We start from the raw sequence: 17,407 nt of genomic DNA, 5'->3' as shown, positions 1-17,407 counted from the left end.
AGCTTGAGGGCAGGGGTTCTATCTGAAGGGACCTTGATAATCTGGAGAAATGGGCCAATAGGAACTGTGTGAGGTTCGATGAAGACAAATGCAAAGTCCTGGAAAGGAAGAACCCAGTGTAACAGTACTGGCTGTGACACAACTCTCTGGGAAAGGACCTGAAAATCTTCATAGACAGCAAGTTGTGTGAACCATCTGTGTGCGCTGTGGCAGCAAATAAATCCAGCAGCAACCTGGCAGTATTAACAGAAGCATGGGTGGCAGACCAAGGGAAGTGATTATCCCCCTTTTGATCAGCACTTATTAGACCTTCTCTAGTATTCTGCAACTGGTTTTGCGTTCACTGATAAAAGAAAGACACTGACAAGCTGGATTGCAAAGGCCAGTAGCCACCAGGGTAGTCAGAGGATCAGAGCACTTACCCTGTGAATAGAGGCTGAGACAACTGCACTTGTTCAGCCTGGAGAATAAATTGTGCAGGAGGTTGGATTAGATGTCTTCCATAGGTCCTTTCCAACCTGAATTTTCTTATGATTAGAACTTTAACAAATATTAGTAGCGCTTTAGAGGGTAAAGAACCAATCAGTTCAGTGTACTGAACCTGACAGTATATGATTTCCTATTGTACAAAACATTTCAAAATTATTTAAAGTACGATCTATAGAGACTGCAATAAGGTAGAAATTCGATTTTGAAAAAGTTTTACAAACTATTCTGATCTACCAACTTGTTTGTTTTCCTTTTTTTTTTTTTAAGGCGGAGTCCTAGACTACGTCATGAGATTCGTAAACCCCGACACTCATCTGTAGATAACCTTACAAATGAGATTACTTATATTACCGAAACAGAGGATGTTTTTTACACATATAAAGGCTCTCCAACATCAAAGGACAGTGATTCAGAGTTTTCTCAGAACCGTAGTCCACAGAGGAGGTAAGGACTTCTGCAAACGATTCATTGCCTATTTTGTTTTTTAAAAAATAGCACCAAACTAAAAGCTTTAGTATAAAAGCAGCTATCATAGATTATAATACTAAAAATTAATTCAAAGAGTTTTATGTTTGCATAAGCTTAATTTTGACAAATTGTGAAACTGCAAGTGACATGATAGAAAGTGACAAGTTAAAACAAACCAATCCTTCATCCCTAAACAATTCTCAGTAGTTGAGTTCTCAGTAAAATTAGAGAAGGCATTAAGGCATGTCTGTAATATCCTGTTTCCTAGTAGCTTCTCCAACCCTTCCCTGTCTATTATAAATTCTTCCTTTTGTTCTTGGAAGGACTTGTTGAACTCTTAAGAAGTCACTTACTTTCCGTATCATCAGCTCAGCATTGTCACTTGAAAGAGTTACTGCATTTGAGTAAAGACAAGAGCATGGTAATGCTAGCAGCCATCCATCTTTTTCTTCATCAGAGGAATTATAGATTGCCACCCTAAAGGCAGTCTGTGCTTTTTTCCTTGCTATTTTTGCTGTGTTCCTTGAGGACCAACTTTATTCTCCCCTGCCCTGTTAGGTTTGCTTCCAGGGCTTGAAGCGCCTATCTTTGCGCAGTGATTATTTGTTTGCTCATATATTACATGTTATGTGTGGCTTGACTCTTATCTTACAGAGGCATTTATTAATGAGTAACTTCAGATTAATACAGTATTACTCAGAAATAATGTGCCAGGTCATTGTCTTACAAAGTCGTTGATCACTCATTCTCAAAAAGAAAACAGAGCTACTTCAAAAGTTTCAGCTGGGGAGGATTCTATGTATTAAAATGGCTTTTTATAATGTTCTTTTATAGTATTACAAAAAGAAAATGGTTTCTAGTGATCTCTAGTAATTCTAAGGCAAGATGTATTTTTAGAAGCAATGTATTTATGGAAGGTGATAGGACTCAGCTAAAATCGTTTGAAAATAAAATTAAATAGTTTTTCTATTATTCTGACTGAAAGACAGTAGAACCTTAGTAGTGTCGGTAATAGCCATAATAATATATAAAAGTGATGCCTATCAATGTTGTAAATAGTCAGAGATAGGAAGCCATGTGTTTCCTGTGTTTTAACACTTACAAATTATACACTTTCAGAAGTATTTTCTCAGTAAAAAAACAATGAGGAAGGCCATATGAGAAGATGAAGAGGGTAGAAGCTGTAGACATTACATTTGTCACGCTGTGTACTGCAACTGGCAGACTGTGCCCTGCCTTTGTCACTGCTGCCAGTTACTACATTCTTGTGGGTTTTTATTTTATTTTCCTTTTTCTTTTCTTGCTCTGCAGTTTTTTCCTTTCCTTCCTATTTCACCTTTCCTGTGCCTACTGAGAATGGAGTGGGAAAGCCTGCTCTTGTGCTGTTTTGCAGACAGTGACAATAGGATGTTCTAAATGTGAAAACAGCACATTCGTTTATTAACACTTGTCTTGGGCTTTTGTCACACTTCAGAAATATTTGGATATTAAATATAAATCATTTTGCAGTGTACTGATAAAGCAAACGTACTCTTTTTCGCCATTCTGGTTTTTAGTAGACCAGCTGGTCTTGAAATTGTCAATCTGGTTTTCTTTTTCCTTAGAGGAGAGCCAAGAGTAGCTTCTCATAGTCCTGCTGACATATGTTGTCTTTAGATTTATTTTTTTTTAATTTTTTTTTTTTACTGCCTAGCCTGCCTGCTGAGACTATTAAAAAAGGTGTTAGTTAATACTAGTTACAACTAATAGCTTTGATCTGAAAAAAAATCTGAAACACTTTTGGGGAACTACTAGCAAACAACTGCAAGATGCTGAGCTTTTAATTGCTGAATTGTTATGTCTGGGACCTCAAATCTTAATTATAATCATGCAGCTGCTTGATTTTTGTAAGCTAAATATGTTTACATCAATTCCATTTACTATAGCTGAAGCTCAAGAATGTGCAAGCTGTAGTCAGCACGGGTGTGCTTTTCTGTATTTTTTAGGTTGCCATCAGCATTTCGAGAGTGGGGGGATAGTTTTCACCTTTTTCACTTCAGACTCTGCATAAAGCCTTAAGTCCTTTTTGTCAGAAAAACAAGTGGTCCAGGATGGACTTACCTTGAAACTGATCTGTTATGATACAGTGCTTTTTGGGAAAATATATGTAGATAAAATTTGTATAACAAGATTTACTGTCTACCTGATCTTACCAAGTCAAGTTTGGATCCTTGGTGGGTATCAGAACTGTGAAAGTCACTGCTGCTGGCAGAGTACATCCACCTGCCCTTATCTTTTACACACCTCTTTTTACCTCCTGACAATACCAAGTACAATTATTTTCTTAATTGATTTTCTTCCTTGCTGTGTTTACTCTCTTAAGGCAATCAATGAAGTTCTATTTCTTTCTGTAAAACAGTAAACAATTTAGAAAACAAATTATGTGGATCACCTCTTAATTTAGAGAGCATAAAACATATCAGTTGTTAACATTTCTTCTTCCATTTGTTTAAAGATATTGTACTGTATCAGCATGTCAACACCTAGAACAATGTTTATTGTTAAATACTTTCAATGAGCATGCTGGAGATGACGGCCAAGAATATTTTGTCATTTATTATGATGCTTCTCTGAAGAACACAGATTATTTTTTTTTAAATGTGCTTTGTATGAACATTCTACCTTCTAACTGAAATTTATGAGGTACATCCTACAGACTGTGACTGGAAAAGAGAAAATTAGAAAACAGAACATACCATGCGGATAGGTTAACTACAGAAATCCAAGGCAAGCGTGTGAATCCTGTGTTGGTGTAGCTAGACTGCTTCTGCTGCCCGAATTATCTAAGGTACTTTCACATTCAAGTACAATTTGAGGCTCAGACACAGTGAAAAGAGGCAATTTTTCTCTCTCAGATTGGTGTCTGCAGAAAAGATTGGAGCTACATATGTATTATAGCAAAAAAATTGCTCTAATCCCAAATTAACATATATTAAATAGAGCTTTATTCACAGGGCATGAATAGATTTGCCTATCTAAGCCAACCATCTCAAATCACAGCTGCATACAAAACCTGTCATCAAAAACAGTGCTGAAGAGGCCTTCAAGAGGACTTTTGTTTAGCCTGGGGCTCCCCAGCCTTTGTGAAGCAAGCTTCCCCCATAATTTCTTTCTTCTCTTTGTTGCCCTGCTTCTGTCCGACTCATCCAACTGCTACTGCCACTGAAAAATTACCAGTAACACAGACATGGAGCCCACACTGAGCCTTTCAAAGTCTCATAGGTTGCTTTCTGTGTTATACCACACTTTTTGTTACGGCTGTGCCTCACCCGTTCAGAACAAGGTAATCTAGTCTATCTTCTGACTATATGTTGTACTCACTCTCTCACTATATTTATCTTTATTTCATGTGTATATACATTATATATATGATGCATGTATTTATCTTATGCCTACAAATGTGATTTTGTTTTTAAAATTATTTCAAGAATAATATTGAGATAAAACATACCAATTAGTAAGTAAACTTCTTTGATAACTGTTCTTCAGTTAAAATTGGCTTTCCCTAGTCTTGACTTCAACTTTCTTGAAGATATTTTTCTTGAGAGATTTGCATTTTCTTAATTGAAGCACTGCTACTACTGAGTTACTACATTTCTTACTGTAAGCAAGGTAGAAAACCTCTCTTCTGTGAGATGACATATCCTGTCTTCAGATGTCCTTAAATGCTGAGGTATGCCTTAGGGAAGAGTTATGAATATGAAATCTTACAGCTTTCCTTTAAGATAGAAAATACAAATTGTACCATGAGGCTTTATTAATTCTGAAGTTATCCCTGCTGAAAAGTTGCTTTAATTTGGGTGGGGTTTTTTTTTCAAAGTTGTCATACCAACAGGCTATCTGGCATGAACCCATCCTGATCATCTGCTATCCTGATAGGTAGCCTGAAAGAGCTTGCCTTTGAGTTTCCTTTTCCGTGTAACAGGTTTAAACCATGGATAGTTATTTCTAAGGGCAGACTGATGGACTTGTATGGGGAATTCTTTCTGATTGCAGCTTTCCCCTTTTTTTTTCACCTGGTATGGTAGCTGTAGATTTCCACCACTGCAATTTTTCTTGATAAAGCTACCACTAGAGTTTCCAGATTTGGAATGAGGAAAGCCTTGCTGGTGTAGAGGAACAAATCGTCATTAATCCTAGGCCTTTCTGTGACACTAAGGCAGTCTGCTACTGTATCATTTGAAGGCAAAAGGCAACAGTAAAAATGAAGTAGTCATATCGAAATATGTGAAACTGATTCAGGACCGGGTTGGGAAATTTCAAAGTGTCTCCTATTTAAAGTCAAATATAATTTGGCTTTAACTGGAGCAAAAGGTTGATTATATTTTGGAATTATGTACTCTGACATGCTTGATATTGTATGAGATAGCAGTTTTTGTCTTGAAACTGTACATCCCCCTGCAAGTTCTGCTTCTCAGTATTGACTTTTTTTTTAATAAATTTAAAATGTAGCTAATGTATAGGAAATGTAACTTAATGTTTATCACACCCAGTAGTTCACTTATAGGACCTGTCACTGATGAGTTTTTACAAGAATGGGGAAAAAAAGAAACCTTAAAGAAACTATCTTACCCTTTACCTTCAAGTAAATAAGTGACAACTGAAATGACTAAAATGAATTTTCTTGTTTCCTTATGTTCATGTATTTACTGTAAATTAAAAATATGTAGATTTAAATCCTTCAATAATATGCATTTTAACCAGTTGGTGGTTAAAATACCAAGGTCCAAGTTTTATAAAGAAAACATAGACATATAATTGTATTTAAGGAGCTTTGAAATTTTACTTTTCCCTGTATGTTCCTTTCATTTTTTTCAAGCATCTTCTGATGCCTGAGGTGTGATACAGATGTTCACACTTCACAGTGAAATGAGAAATGAAAGTAAACGAATGAATGTCAAGAAATGAAAACTGAAAACCCACTGTGGTGTTTAATGCTCTTAACCTCTGAGAAACCAACTGCAGGAAACTGCATGGTTTTCAGCCAATCCTTGTGAAAAAGGAAGAGTATACTCTTGTTCACAGATTTAAGGTTTTAATCTGGCTTTGTGGGAAGACCATGTGTTGTTACCAGTGCCCACACTTGCCCCTTAATTGAATGTTATCTCATTAAAGTAAGCTGGTATTTCTTTCACATAAGAAGGTGTTAGAAGAGAATAGCTACTGAAACAATCAGGTTCCTTTGTGGTTCAGGATAATCTTATTCATGTTACCTATGCAAGGCCAATTTCTCCTTTATGTGAGGAGCAAAGCTTATTTTCGACCCTGTAAATTCAGGTTTAATGGCTTGTGCTTTTTTAAAATGCTTTTATACTATAGGTAGAATAGTTTGGAGTGTTAATATAGCTGTTGCTTTCCCTCTTAATGCTCTTTCATGTTTTTGAACACACTTTTCTGAGTGGGAAGATGTTGGTAAGAATATATAAATTTATGTATGTATATAAGGTGCCTTTTTAAGGGGGAATAAAACCCCTGGATTATTGGCTTGGAAAAGTAACCTGATAAAGCTGTGTGGAGGGTCTTGCTACTTGAACTGTGTTCAGTTTCTCTTGTTCACTCTGTAATTAAATAAACCGAAGATGTCTGTTTGGTTTAGAACAGCAAGCTGCATAGCAACAAGTGTTATGGTAGTGTTTTTAGAAAAGATTAGCTGTGAAGTTTTATGTTTAACCTGTAATTCAGAAAGAAAATTATTGTGTAACACATTTGTGACAAGGTATAGTATTAGTCAGTACGAAAAACTTACTGACAGATGAGGCATTATAGATCTTATATTTAAAGTCATCCATTGATTGTTGAGAAAATCTGGCTAGTTATTCACAGATGAGAGCATATGATGGATGTATGAGGAGAACCAGAAGGCTGAGGGGGTTGAGGAGGGGTCAGTTGCATTGTTGCCTTACTCTGCCAAAAGTGGTTCATCAAGACTATGGAGCCAAATCTTGTCTTCTTGGAGGTGCAAGCAAAAACGTGTGGGGCAGTGAACTCAAGTTACAGCAAGGGAAATGCTCAAAAAACAGTGCGTGGAGGAGGAAATCACACTGAGATTAGTTAAGCCCTTGTGTACATTGATGAAAGGTGGAGGTGTTTCAATCGTTGGGGAACCTCAAAATACCACATGCCGAGAGCCTGAACATCCTCATCTAGCTTTGATGATGGCTGTTCTTTGAACGAGAGTTCAGGTGATCTCTCAAGATCCCTTCCAACCTAAATTACTTTGAGTCTACAATTCTACTTGTTCTAAATGCAATATATTTTCACATAAGCTTTTCTCTTAAAGTTAAGCATGCTTGCAAAGCTATAAACCTCTTTAACTTGTATTATAAAACTATCTTTTGCTGGTGATATGGATGGCATAATGTGTACAGTGCCAGAGTTGGAGGGAAAGGAAATGAAATGATGAACTAGTATACAAAAAGGAAATTCACTTGCACTATGCTATGAATTTCTGGAAGTGCATATACGCTCCTGGTGTAAGTGTGATGCATCATCTGGTGAAGCTATTGCACTGAAAATAGATTTCCTGAACGTATGCTGTATTTGTTCAATTCTTTCAGCTTACCATTTTGATAGACAATAAGCTTTAGCTGCTTAATGACCTTTGGTGAATGTACTATGGGAACACATTATTTTAACTAAAATATAATTCCTTTTGTGAACAAAATTTGCAAAGCACTGCAGTTGGTGAAAGTACCCTTCAGGTGTATCCAGCCAAGTCCTAATAATTGCTTTCTTGGTATAAAGCTGCAAATAATTTAAAACAAACAAAAAATTAAACTAAGTTATTTATCCTTAGTTTTTAATCATATACAGGTTACTTCAATTCCTTGTTTTTACAAAATCTACTGCATTTCAGAAGAGTCTGTTGTCCTTGTTCACGTACTTTAGCCTTTCTCAAGGAAGATGTCCTTCTAATACTAGGCAATGTATCTCAGAACATTTCAGTTAGTTTCAAATTAGGGTTTTAAGTTTACTACTAATAGAGTTTTATGAGTTTTACTGTGTTCTTCCACTCAAATATACATGAAAATAGTACATGTGTATACTTTGCTTACATGTAAACCTTTCTTTTTAAATGTGTATCCGTATTGAAATGTACTTAATTTTCCTTGCCAGTTCAAAAAATCATTTCACATCCAGAAAGAAAGTCTCAAAGTTGAATTGCAAATCTGTGATAAGACAGATTTTGCAAAGTAACAGAGTACATGAAACTTTTATGGAAAGTCAGTAAACTGGAATATGGTTCATAGAGGCAATGCAGAGTAACTGAAAGTGCCCTTTTATGGGTGATGGCAGCTGCTTACAAATGTGGATGTTTGGGATTTATAGAAAATAACTAAAAAACTTGTGTATGCTATAAAGTCCTCAAGTTTTTCTGTAATGGTACTCTTAAGTACGCAGCAGAAGTAATCCACATGGCCTTCTTACACAGTCATATTCATAGAAATACTGAATATTCTGTACATAAATTTCTCTAAAAGGCAGCAAAATGCATTGCTGCAAATATCTTCCACTTATTTGGCTTATTACTAATAATCCCAGTTTTAATGGTGAGTCTTCAGAAAAGAGGTGATAATGCAAGTGCTGGCACACTCAGTATCCCCAGCCCTGCAGGTGTTACAATAAAAAAAGCTTTAAGAACTTCCAGGACTGCACAAGGGCAAAACCTACAGATGTTTCCTTTAGTTGTTTGTGAAGGGGGAGTTTTGCTCCAGTTCTATTGTTTCAGTTGTCCCTTTTCTCTCAGGGTTTTACTCTGCTGCAGTTTATCATCCTCATTTGTCAGAATAGCAGAATTCCCTGGTAGGACACACCAAAATGGGGAGGAGGGGTCTTTCCTTAAGACCTTTCCTTTCTGTCCTGCTGACAGAAGAGGAGAGTTAGACTTTTCAAGGCAAGGAGTTTTATTATAAAGATCATCACTACCAGAGCAATTCTATTCGCTTTTCATAGTGAATGAAAGACTGAAATGGCATAATTTTAGATATATTTTGGAGTAAGGAAGATAAATTACCTGCAGTTTTATAGTGTTTGCTTGTTAGCAAACAATTTTACCAATGGAAAGCTTAATCTCCTTGCAAGGAAGGGCTCTCTTTCTTGATGAAAAAGTTGAATGGCTGGTTTGGTGAGTGTTGTCTTTTATTGACTTAAAATATAATTTTTGTTGTATGTTGTGAAATGAGGAAGGTAGGTTATTGAAATGTGGAATACTGTATAGCCAGGAAAGATCATTTAGTTATTCATGTTTAAGATACTTTATAATATTGGTGAGTAGTTAAATGCTAGAAATACTCTTTTAACTGAGTTGCGGAGCAAAATTCTGCAGCTGTAGGATGCTGAGCTACTAAGGACTTTGGGAAGACACAGCTGCATTGTCCCTGATTAATTCTTCTAAGCCTTGAATTTGATCACTTTCTAGGTCAAATTTTTTGTTACGTTTTGCCACTTTAAAAGCTTAAAGAATGATTCAGTAACTTTTTCAGAGCTGATATTGTTTGAATTAAAGTGCAATAATTCAACAGATAAACCCTCAGCAAATATCACTAAGAATTTATATCCCACATTTAAGTCTCCAAAGGTATTACAGAGATGATGAAAAATTTGCTGTATGTTCATATATGAGTGGAAGCCCAAGTTGTTCTTTTCTGTCTCAAATTACCTCACTTTACTGGGAGGAAAGAGGGAATTAATTTTTTGAAACAGGGACATTGCATGGATTTCCATAACAATTCTATGTGTGTAAATTTTTGTTAAAGGCTTTTGAAAGAGTTAACTGATGGCAACTTGAATTCTACACAGAATTTGGTAATAGAGCTGTAGCTCTATTGTGGCAAAACATAGAGAAGATGTACAGTTTCATTGTTCTTTGCCTCACAAGGAAGTCAATTAGCTTAAACAAAAATAAATTCAATGTTTCTTTATTTTTAGCATGACTTCCTTAGGAAATTAGGCTTATGTCATTGCACTGCCCTCCTGTCTCTGTTCCCACTTGAGAATGATTGGACAATTGCAGGAGTTGAGTTTTCAAAGATGCAGTTTTCTACAAGATTAGTGAAAGTCAGTGACTAGGCAGAAAAAAAAACAACCAACAAACAAACCCAACTTAAAATTGTTCTCTCACTGAGCAGTTGCAATATGAGTTCAATGGTTGATCCAAAGGATCTGCTCTGCACTGCTAGCACTTAGGGGGTAAAAATACAGTGGAGATTGCAAGCAAGGAGAACCAGAATTATTTGTGGGAGAATGAGGTGAATGTCAGTGGGGTTGCAAGAGGGGCAGGGCTGCGCAAAAAAAGGAAGAAATCTAGTACTTAAAAAAAAAAAAATAGTACATGCAACACAAACCTCTAAAAATTCTTAGGGATCAAGCTTCACCATCGCTGTCTCTCAATGCAGAAGTTCTTCATATTTTAGAACACATATCTAGAAACTTAACTAGACTGATACTGCTGCTATTTTTACTGTAGTTTTGATGAAACATAGTACATAATTCTTAGTATTGAGGTTGATTTAGAGAACAATAATTGAAAAGTAATGGTATACTGTGAATTGCCTCCTATAACTTGACAATTCCACAATTCTACATTCAAACCAAACTGCTTCATGTTTGTGTTTTTCCAGCATGGACTTATGTCACTGCAGATTTTTTGTTCACTACTGAAATTTGTAAAGCTATCCCATCTGCTTTAAACTTGCTTTGCAAACATCTTTTCGATAACTGTTACTTTCAGATTTATCTTAGTATCACAGCCCTTGTTTTAATTGATGTAATGTTTCAGGTGATTTCTGATGAAGCTAAATGTACTGCAAATCTTGATGTCTTTTCTGTGTTAGATCATCCTCATCCTTGTAACCACTTCTGCTTTACTTACGCTTTGTCTTAAAGTTCTCTGTCAGCATCTGTCCTGCTCTTGCATTATGAAAGTAAGCATAAGAAACTTCGTGCTTCTGAAGATGTCTATACTCCTTTCTTCTCACCTGTACAAAAAGACTTTTCCACGTTTGACTTTTTACAAAATACAGTCAGTGATGTCTGTAGTCATTGTGATACTCATATAAAATTTTCTTAGATGTTGTAGTGTGCCTTGCTGAAGAATTGCCTCTGTAATTTACTACGTAATTGCAGTAGCAGATGTGCATTGCGTGTCACTGGGCTTGTGCCAGAAGTTGAAGTGAGTGGTTAGAGCTGCTCTGGGATTTTTGTCGTGTTTCATAAATTCCATAGTTGTCTGATTCAGAATTTCTGCATAGAACTAAGTATTCTTTCATTTACTGTGAGCACATTTTTTGGCTTTTATGCAGGCATTATTTTTTATTAGAGTTTAGTTCTTGTTTTCCTGAAGATTTAACCTATGTTCATTTACTGTTTCTTTGGTCGTTTTTTTCTTAACAGGCCATCTGAGCAAGAATCACCAAAGTGAGTTTTCTTTAAACTTTCTACTATAAAATCTCTAGCTTTAAGTTGCAAATATATAATAAAATACATAACTTGAACTCATTTTTCAAAGTAATGGTCTTGAATGGTTAACAAGTAAACATATAAACCAGTGAAGATTGTAAAGATTTGTGGAAAAAAAAAACAAGTTTTTGGATCAGGATGCGGAGAGTCCCTACCCACTATTAACAAAAAAAGCTCATTAAAAGCTGTTGTAAAAGTTTAATGATGCAAAAATCCACTGGTAATGTTATCTGGTAGCTATATAGTGCCAGAAAGCAGGAAATTAAGTGATTTGTCGTATTTTTCTGATATTGTTTGGTTTGGGGTTTTTTTTTCTAAGCTGCAAAATAATTTTGGTCTGTAATCTCAACTTGTAAGTGAATATTTTTTTTACTATGCTCTGGAAAACTTATTAGGATGTATTTACATATACAGTGTTCCTCCTTCTTTAACATTGACCTCACAGGAGCCATAAAAAGTCCTGGAAGCTATCAGATAAAAACACAATTTTGACAATATAATGCCTTTAAGTGTCATTCTAGTTTACTACGTCAAAGTATTTTGAAATTATTGAGAGTGTCAAGTGAATAGTATCTCCCAAACACTGAAAAAATATTTTCTGTAATAACTGAAAATTCTGCAAACATTGCACAAAGCAGTTCATTCCCATTGCCAAGTACACGTAATATAACTGAACATCAGAAATATTATGGCGAGTATACATTTGCTTGATGGCACCTTTCAGAATGTTCACATTTTTTGCAGTCAGATTTCCACAAGTTGACAAATAAATGTTTGCTTGATTAAAGTTTGCTGCAATGCATGTCCTAAAAAACCGAAGCTACATTCCTCTGTAGTGTAGTATTACTTTTTCATTGAGAGCTAGCAGCGGCTGCTGGAAATGGTTCAAAAAAGCTCACTTGCATAGTTAGACTAGTACCAGAACAGAAATAAATGTTTGAATTTACAAATTTTAATGCCAGGGTTTACTTGCATATGCTTCTGCTACTTTCACCTTGTGCAAATTTGATGTTAGTTTTGGGGATAAACTGCAATAAAAAACTGACAGCATATGTGCTTGCAAGAATCAAGTACGCTTCACTGCAATGCTGGGTTGTCAGGAGCAGTGCAGTGTTCTTGCAAAATGTACTGCCACTGAGCATGATGATCTATCATGTAAGTGAAGGCCTGTCTGCAGTGGGGTAATACAAGTCGCCACGACACAGCTTTTTGCCGTACACAAACCTGTATGTTAGTGATTGGCAACTGTGTCTGAGCTATATGTGAGCTTTCCCCAGGGCAGAGGTTTTCACAAGTATTTCATGTAGTATTTGTGAAGACAGAGCAGTTCGTTTGTATGCTATCTGTGAGCTTGGTCCAATTAAGAAGTGTTTTAGTTGTATTAGAAGTCTGCAGCTCACCCTTTTCATAAGAGGGAATGTAGCTAAATGAATGTTTGAAAGGTCCTGGAGCACCACCAGGCAACTTGACCAATTCTAAGATTTGAGGTATTTAATTACTTTTTTAATCCTTGAATTTTAATATTCTTGAATCACTAGGCCAGCTCTGCACCTCAACTTAATTATGGGTCCTTCTACATGGTTATAACTACCCCAATGACAGAATTTATTAACAGTAATTAAACCTTTCATTGTCACTTCATTTCCTATTTCTCTGATAACTTACCATGACTTTTTTGCAAACCACTTTCTACCAGAGGGGTAAGGTTGAGATGACACTCAGAAGAAGGAATGAAAAACAAAAATGCTTTGAAACATTGAGAGTGATGAATCATGGCAAAAGGCTTTCATGGGTAGGATTGTCAGCTGAAGTGCCTTTCCCCTGCTGGGGTTCAGCTCTCTTCGTGCTGCTGTGATTTCCTGTATCACTGCAACAGTGCATTGCTAACATTTTTTTTTTTCTAAGCTGCAAAATCATTTTGGTCTGTAATCTCAATTTGTAAGTGAATATTTTTTTTACTATTTTCTGGAAAACTTATTAGGATGTATTTACATATACAGTGTTCCTCCTTGTTTAACATTGACCTCACAGGAGTCACGAAAAGTCCTGGAATCTATCAGATAACTTTTGCTAAAAATGTTTTTGCTACTCTAATTTAGTTTTGTCCATTCTTCTAGATTTCCACTGATGAAATGGTAGGCTAGTCTATATCATATCCAGTCCTGTTACCATGCACCTCAAGAAGTGGCATTAAATTTAAAGTTGGCTTGCTCTTTTAACAGGGCTGTACATTTGTATGTTTTCCTATTTGCTTTAAAAATCTGAATAATGATACCTTTGTGATATTTCTTTATCCTTTTTAAATGAAGGAATGTATCAGGAAACAGTCCAACGCGAAGTTCTCTGTCCCATATCTCACCTAAAGCCTTGGCTCAGTTTCCCAATGGAGTAGGCAACGTTTCTGGCTGTTACTCATTGGAAGGGGTGGATAAACAGTTCTTGGAAACATATGACAACGTTACAAAAAGTAGCTCAACGGAGGATTCCAGTCAGTACTACTGCGATAAGGTATGTTCAACTGCATGCTTTTACAGGCAAAACTAGTACTGAACGTAGCTTTGAACTGTAGATTAAGAACACACAAGAACTGTGTTTGTATTTCAGGATGAGTGTATTTTATGCAGTAATAAGAATAAATCTTGTTTTACTACTCAGATTTATCCAAGGTTTTGTACACAATATGATATGCAAGCCTGCCAACTGCATTGATTTCCTTAGTATCCAGGCTTCCAGAAGCATCTGCAAGAGAAGTTCCTAGTGGAATGGGAATCCCTACATGATTAAATCTTATTTTCTCCAAGGGGAAAGATCAGATTACTTAAGTTGCTATATGTCTTGATAGCAGGCACAAATCTGCTTTATCTCAGGCATCTCTACAGGATGGCTAAACATCATCCTTTGAATTCTAAGTTAACTAGAGAGCAGCTGCTCCCTGCTAGCATTACGATAGTGGATCATTGCTCTGTTCCAGAGGAGTGCTGAACAGCTTTCTTCCCTGCCTGTCCAGTAGCTGCTGCCAGCTTTTAATTCTTCTGGCTTGTGGATCTCTTAAAGAAGATAGTAATGCACTTATTTACAGGAGAAAAATAGGGAATAAAGTAGCCACTTTAGGGTGACTAAAAATAGCCCTTAGGATAGAATTGATTCAAATTTGTCACACCTAACATTTTTTTCCTTTTAAGTCACCTTTAATAAAGACAACGCATTGAAAATTTTAATAAAAGCTATCAATTGAGAAAGCTTAGAGTAACAGCATTAGGATCAAGCAAGCAGAGAACATATTTGTTGCTACATATGTTGTATTTTTTACAATTTAAAAGGTTAAAATCATGAGTATATTCTAAGTAACCTTAGCTTCCTCCTATTTTAAATGTATTCTTGTTCTGCACATCTAAAATTTGATGCGCTATTTTCTAATTTGCAGCTATTTTATTTCAAAAATTAAAAATTTATTCGTTTTTTTTCTGTATATTGCAGAATGACCTAATTGAGGGAGATTTGCTTTTGGTGCGTATCGTACCAGATGAAGATGGGAAGTTTGGATTTAATCTAAAGGTAGAACAGCAATCTTTCAGTTATTTTTAAGTGCTTGATAGAGATACTTTGCTTTGACTTTATGATTATTTTTCATTTTTAATGCAGTGCTTTGGTGAAAGCAGTACATTCTACAGGAATTACTTATGGATTGAGAGGTTTTTAGAAGTGGCAGCCTAATCCTAAAATGCTAAAGCAAGATTTACAGGAATAAGCCTCTGCTAGTTCTATGGTATTTAGGTGCATGTACTATGGGCATGGCACATTTCCAAAGCAGGCTGCCTATTTGGCTAGTTAAATATGAATGTGAAAGCCTCATTTAAGGCATCAACTTTTGGTAACTTGTACCTCTGTATTATAAAACAAATTAAATAGTTCGTGTTATCCAATTGAAAATATCCATTAAAAATCATACTGGAAAACTGAAAATTAATTTATGAAGAAAATTGAAATTACTATAGATAATTGACTATTATAATTTTTTACACCCCCTCACTGAAATACCATTTAAGCAGATAGAGCAGTGTAAAGTAGCCATAATGTCAAAATCGAGGCAGAGTTTGATCTTTCTGCCTTGGGCATTTATTGTCATGGCAGTGGTGGACTGTCATGTAAAGTGAATAAGGGAGTACAGTTCTCTGGAACTTTGATCCTACCTGATCCCTTGAAGGTTCATCACAACATCTAAGAACACTGTCTGCCTTGCAAGTTCAAGTGTTGAATTAGGCTTACTTGTAGGGTAGGTTTAGAAGAAATGCTACATTTGTTCTGTTTATTACCTATTAAAACATATGGCCAAACAAAGACATTGGGCCTAGTTTACTGAAAATTGGTAGATTTAAAGACACTGCACACTCCCCCCTGCCATTTACTGATAAAAATTCAATCTTGCCAACCTTGCCTATAATGAAAGAGCTTAAAAATTATATAAGAACAGAAATAAGTGATTACTTGTTTTAAATGATGCTTATGCTTTATTGTATTGATATATTTATGGTTGACATTCTTCTAGGGTGGTGTAGATCAAAAAATGCCATTAGTGGTATCAAGAATAACTCCAGGATCACCTGTAAGTATATTCTTAAGACTTTTAATCCCTTTCTTTATTCTTCCCTCCACCATTCACAAAGGTCCATACACATAGGAATTTGGACACCCGTAACCAGTATGAGATAGCAGCTGAGCTGTTCTCTTTAGAAATTGATTTGACCAGTGATTTTTTTAAACTACAGATGAAAAAGATCTAGGAGTGCTAGCCAAACAAGGTACCACTGGAAAGCGTGTTTGTTTCCCCCTGTCATTTCACAAAGTGCATCTTGAACTGGAAGAGATTTGATGAGGGGCGAGAGTGAGAGGCGAGACTGAAGATATGGAGCAGTATTCATTAAAGAAGTGAGTAGTCTGGGCCCCTGCAGCCTAGGAAAAAGAACTGATTTAAAGGAGTAGACATCTGTAAGATCAGGTGAACAGTGAGCAAGGAATTCCAGCAGAGGAACTATGAGCTACCGAATTAAGTTAGTGAAAGTCAGGTTCTTCATGCATAATGTCACAGACCTGTGAAACTCCTTGACAAAGGATGCTGTGATTAAAATAATGTTGTTGGTGGTCAGGAGAGGACAAATACTTAGGAGAAAAACCTGTTGACGGTTACTGAACAGACTAACCACAGTAGGCTGAAGAAATCCTTAGGGCTAAAAATATTTATAGGATGGGAGAGTACTTGGCAGGGGAGGGGGAGCACAGAATATGTTTGCTCTATTCTTATTTTGCCATGGATTTTTGCTTATGGAAATATTTATAGTCTAGGTGGCATGTTCATCAGAATCAGTACAGCTATTGAATTCTTCTGTTAAATTGTGAAATGGTAATATAACACCTTGGTAATTTTTTTCTAAATAATTAGTTCATAAATTTGAGAGGACATATGTTAACTTATTTATTTTTTTTTCACTCACCTTCTTCCAAAGTGTATTCCCAACTCTCATAAAATAATTTTGGTGAAAACTTGATAGTAAATATTGCTGACTTAATCCTAAAAATCTGATGTACTCTGCATCTTGTAAACTCTTTTGAAATTTGATAAGCAATCACAGGACTGATATCTAAATGCCATGATGTAATGCTAAAAGAGATTGTTTAAGAAGTTGTTTTTGTCACATTTGATTTGTGGCTTGACTTAGAGCATAGCGACTACGATAGTTATTTGAGTAAGAGAGTTGTAGGAAATTATCATTACAAATTAAATTCACAAAGTGAATTTAATAAAACAATCCTTAAAACATTTAACGGTCAATCTAGCAAGCTTCTTAAGGGTGATTTGAGATACTGAAGCTAATGTAGGGCAAACAGGCTCATCCCACAATCAGAGAATGAAAGATGCCTTTCCAGAGGCAGTGATTTCCTTTGGCAGATTCAGATT

General features: G+C 35.9%; 1 protein-coding gene across 2 annotated transcripts in view; it reads left to right on the top strand.

Annotated features, from left to right (window-relative positions):
- PTPN3 (protein tyrosine phosphatase, non-receptor type 3) overlaps positions 1-17,407 on the top strand; it is an 85,335-nt gene that overhangs the window by 44,791 nt on the left and 23,137 nt on the right. For both annotated transcript variants that reach the window (XM_010192268.1, XM_010192266.1), the window contains 4 exons: positions 757-933; positions 13,764-13,962; positions 14,932-15,009; positions 16,001-16,057. In XM_010192268.1, coding sequence (XP_010190570.1) covers positions 757-933; positions 13,764-13,962; positions 14,932-15,009; positions 16,001-16,057 — 511 coding nt within the window. The remainder of the gene's footprint in view (positions 1-756; positions 934-13,763; positions 13,963-14,931; positions 15,010-16,000; positions 16,058-17,407) is intronic.

This window comes from Mesitornis unicolor, unplaced genomic scaffold (genome assembly GCF_000695765.1).
Source record: "Mesitornis unicolor isolate BGI_N332 unplaced genomic scaffold, ASM69576v1 scaffold2889, whole genome shotgun sequence".
Classification (NCBI taxonomy): Eukaryota; Metazoa; Chordata; class Aves; order Mesitornithiformes; family Mesitornithidae; genus Mesitornis; species Mesitornis unicolor.
This window is presented reverse-complemented; position numbering and strand designations above follow the sequence as displayed.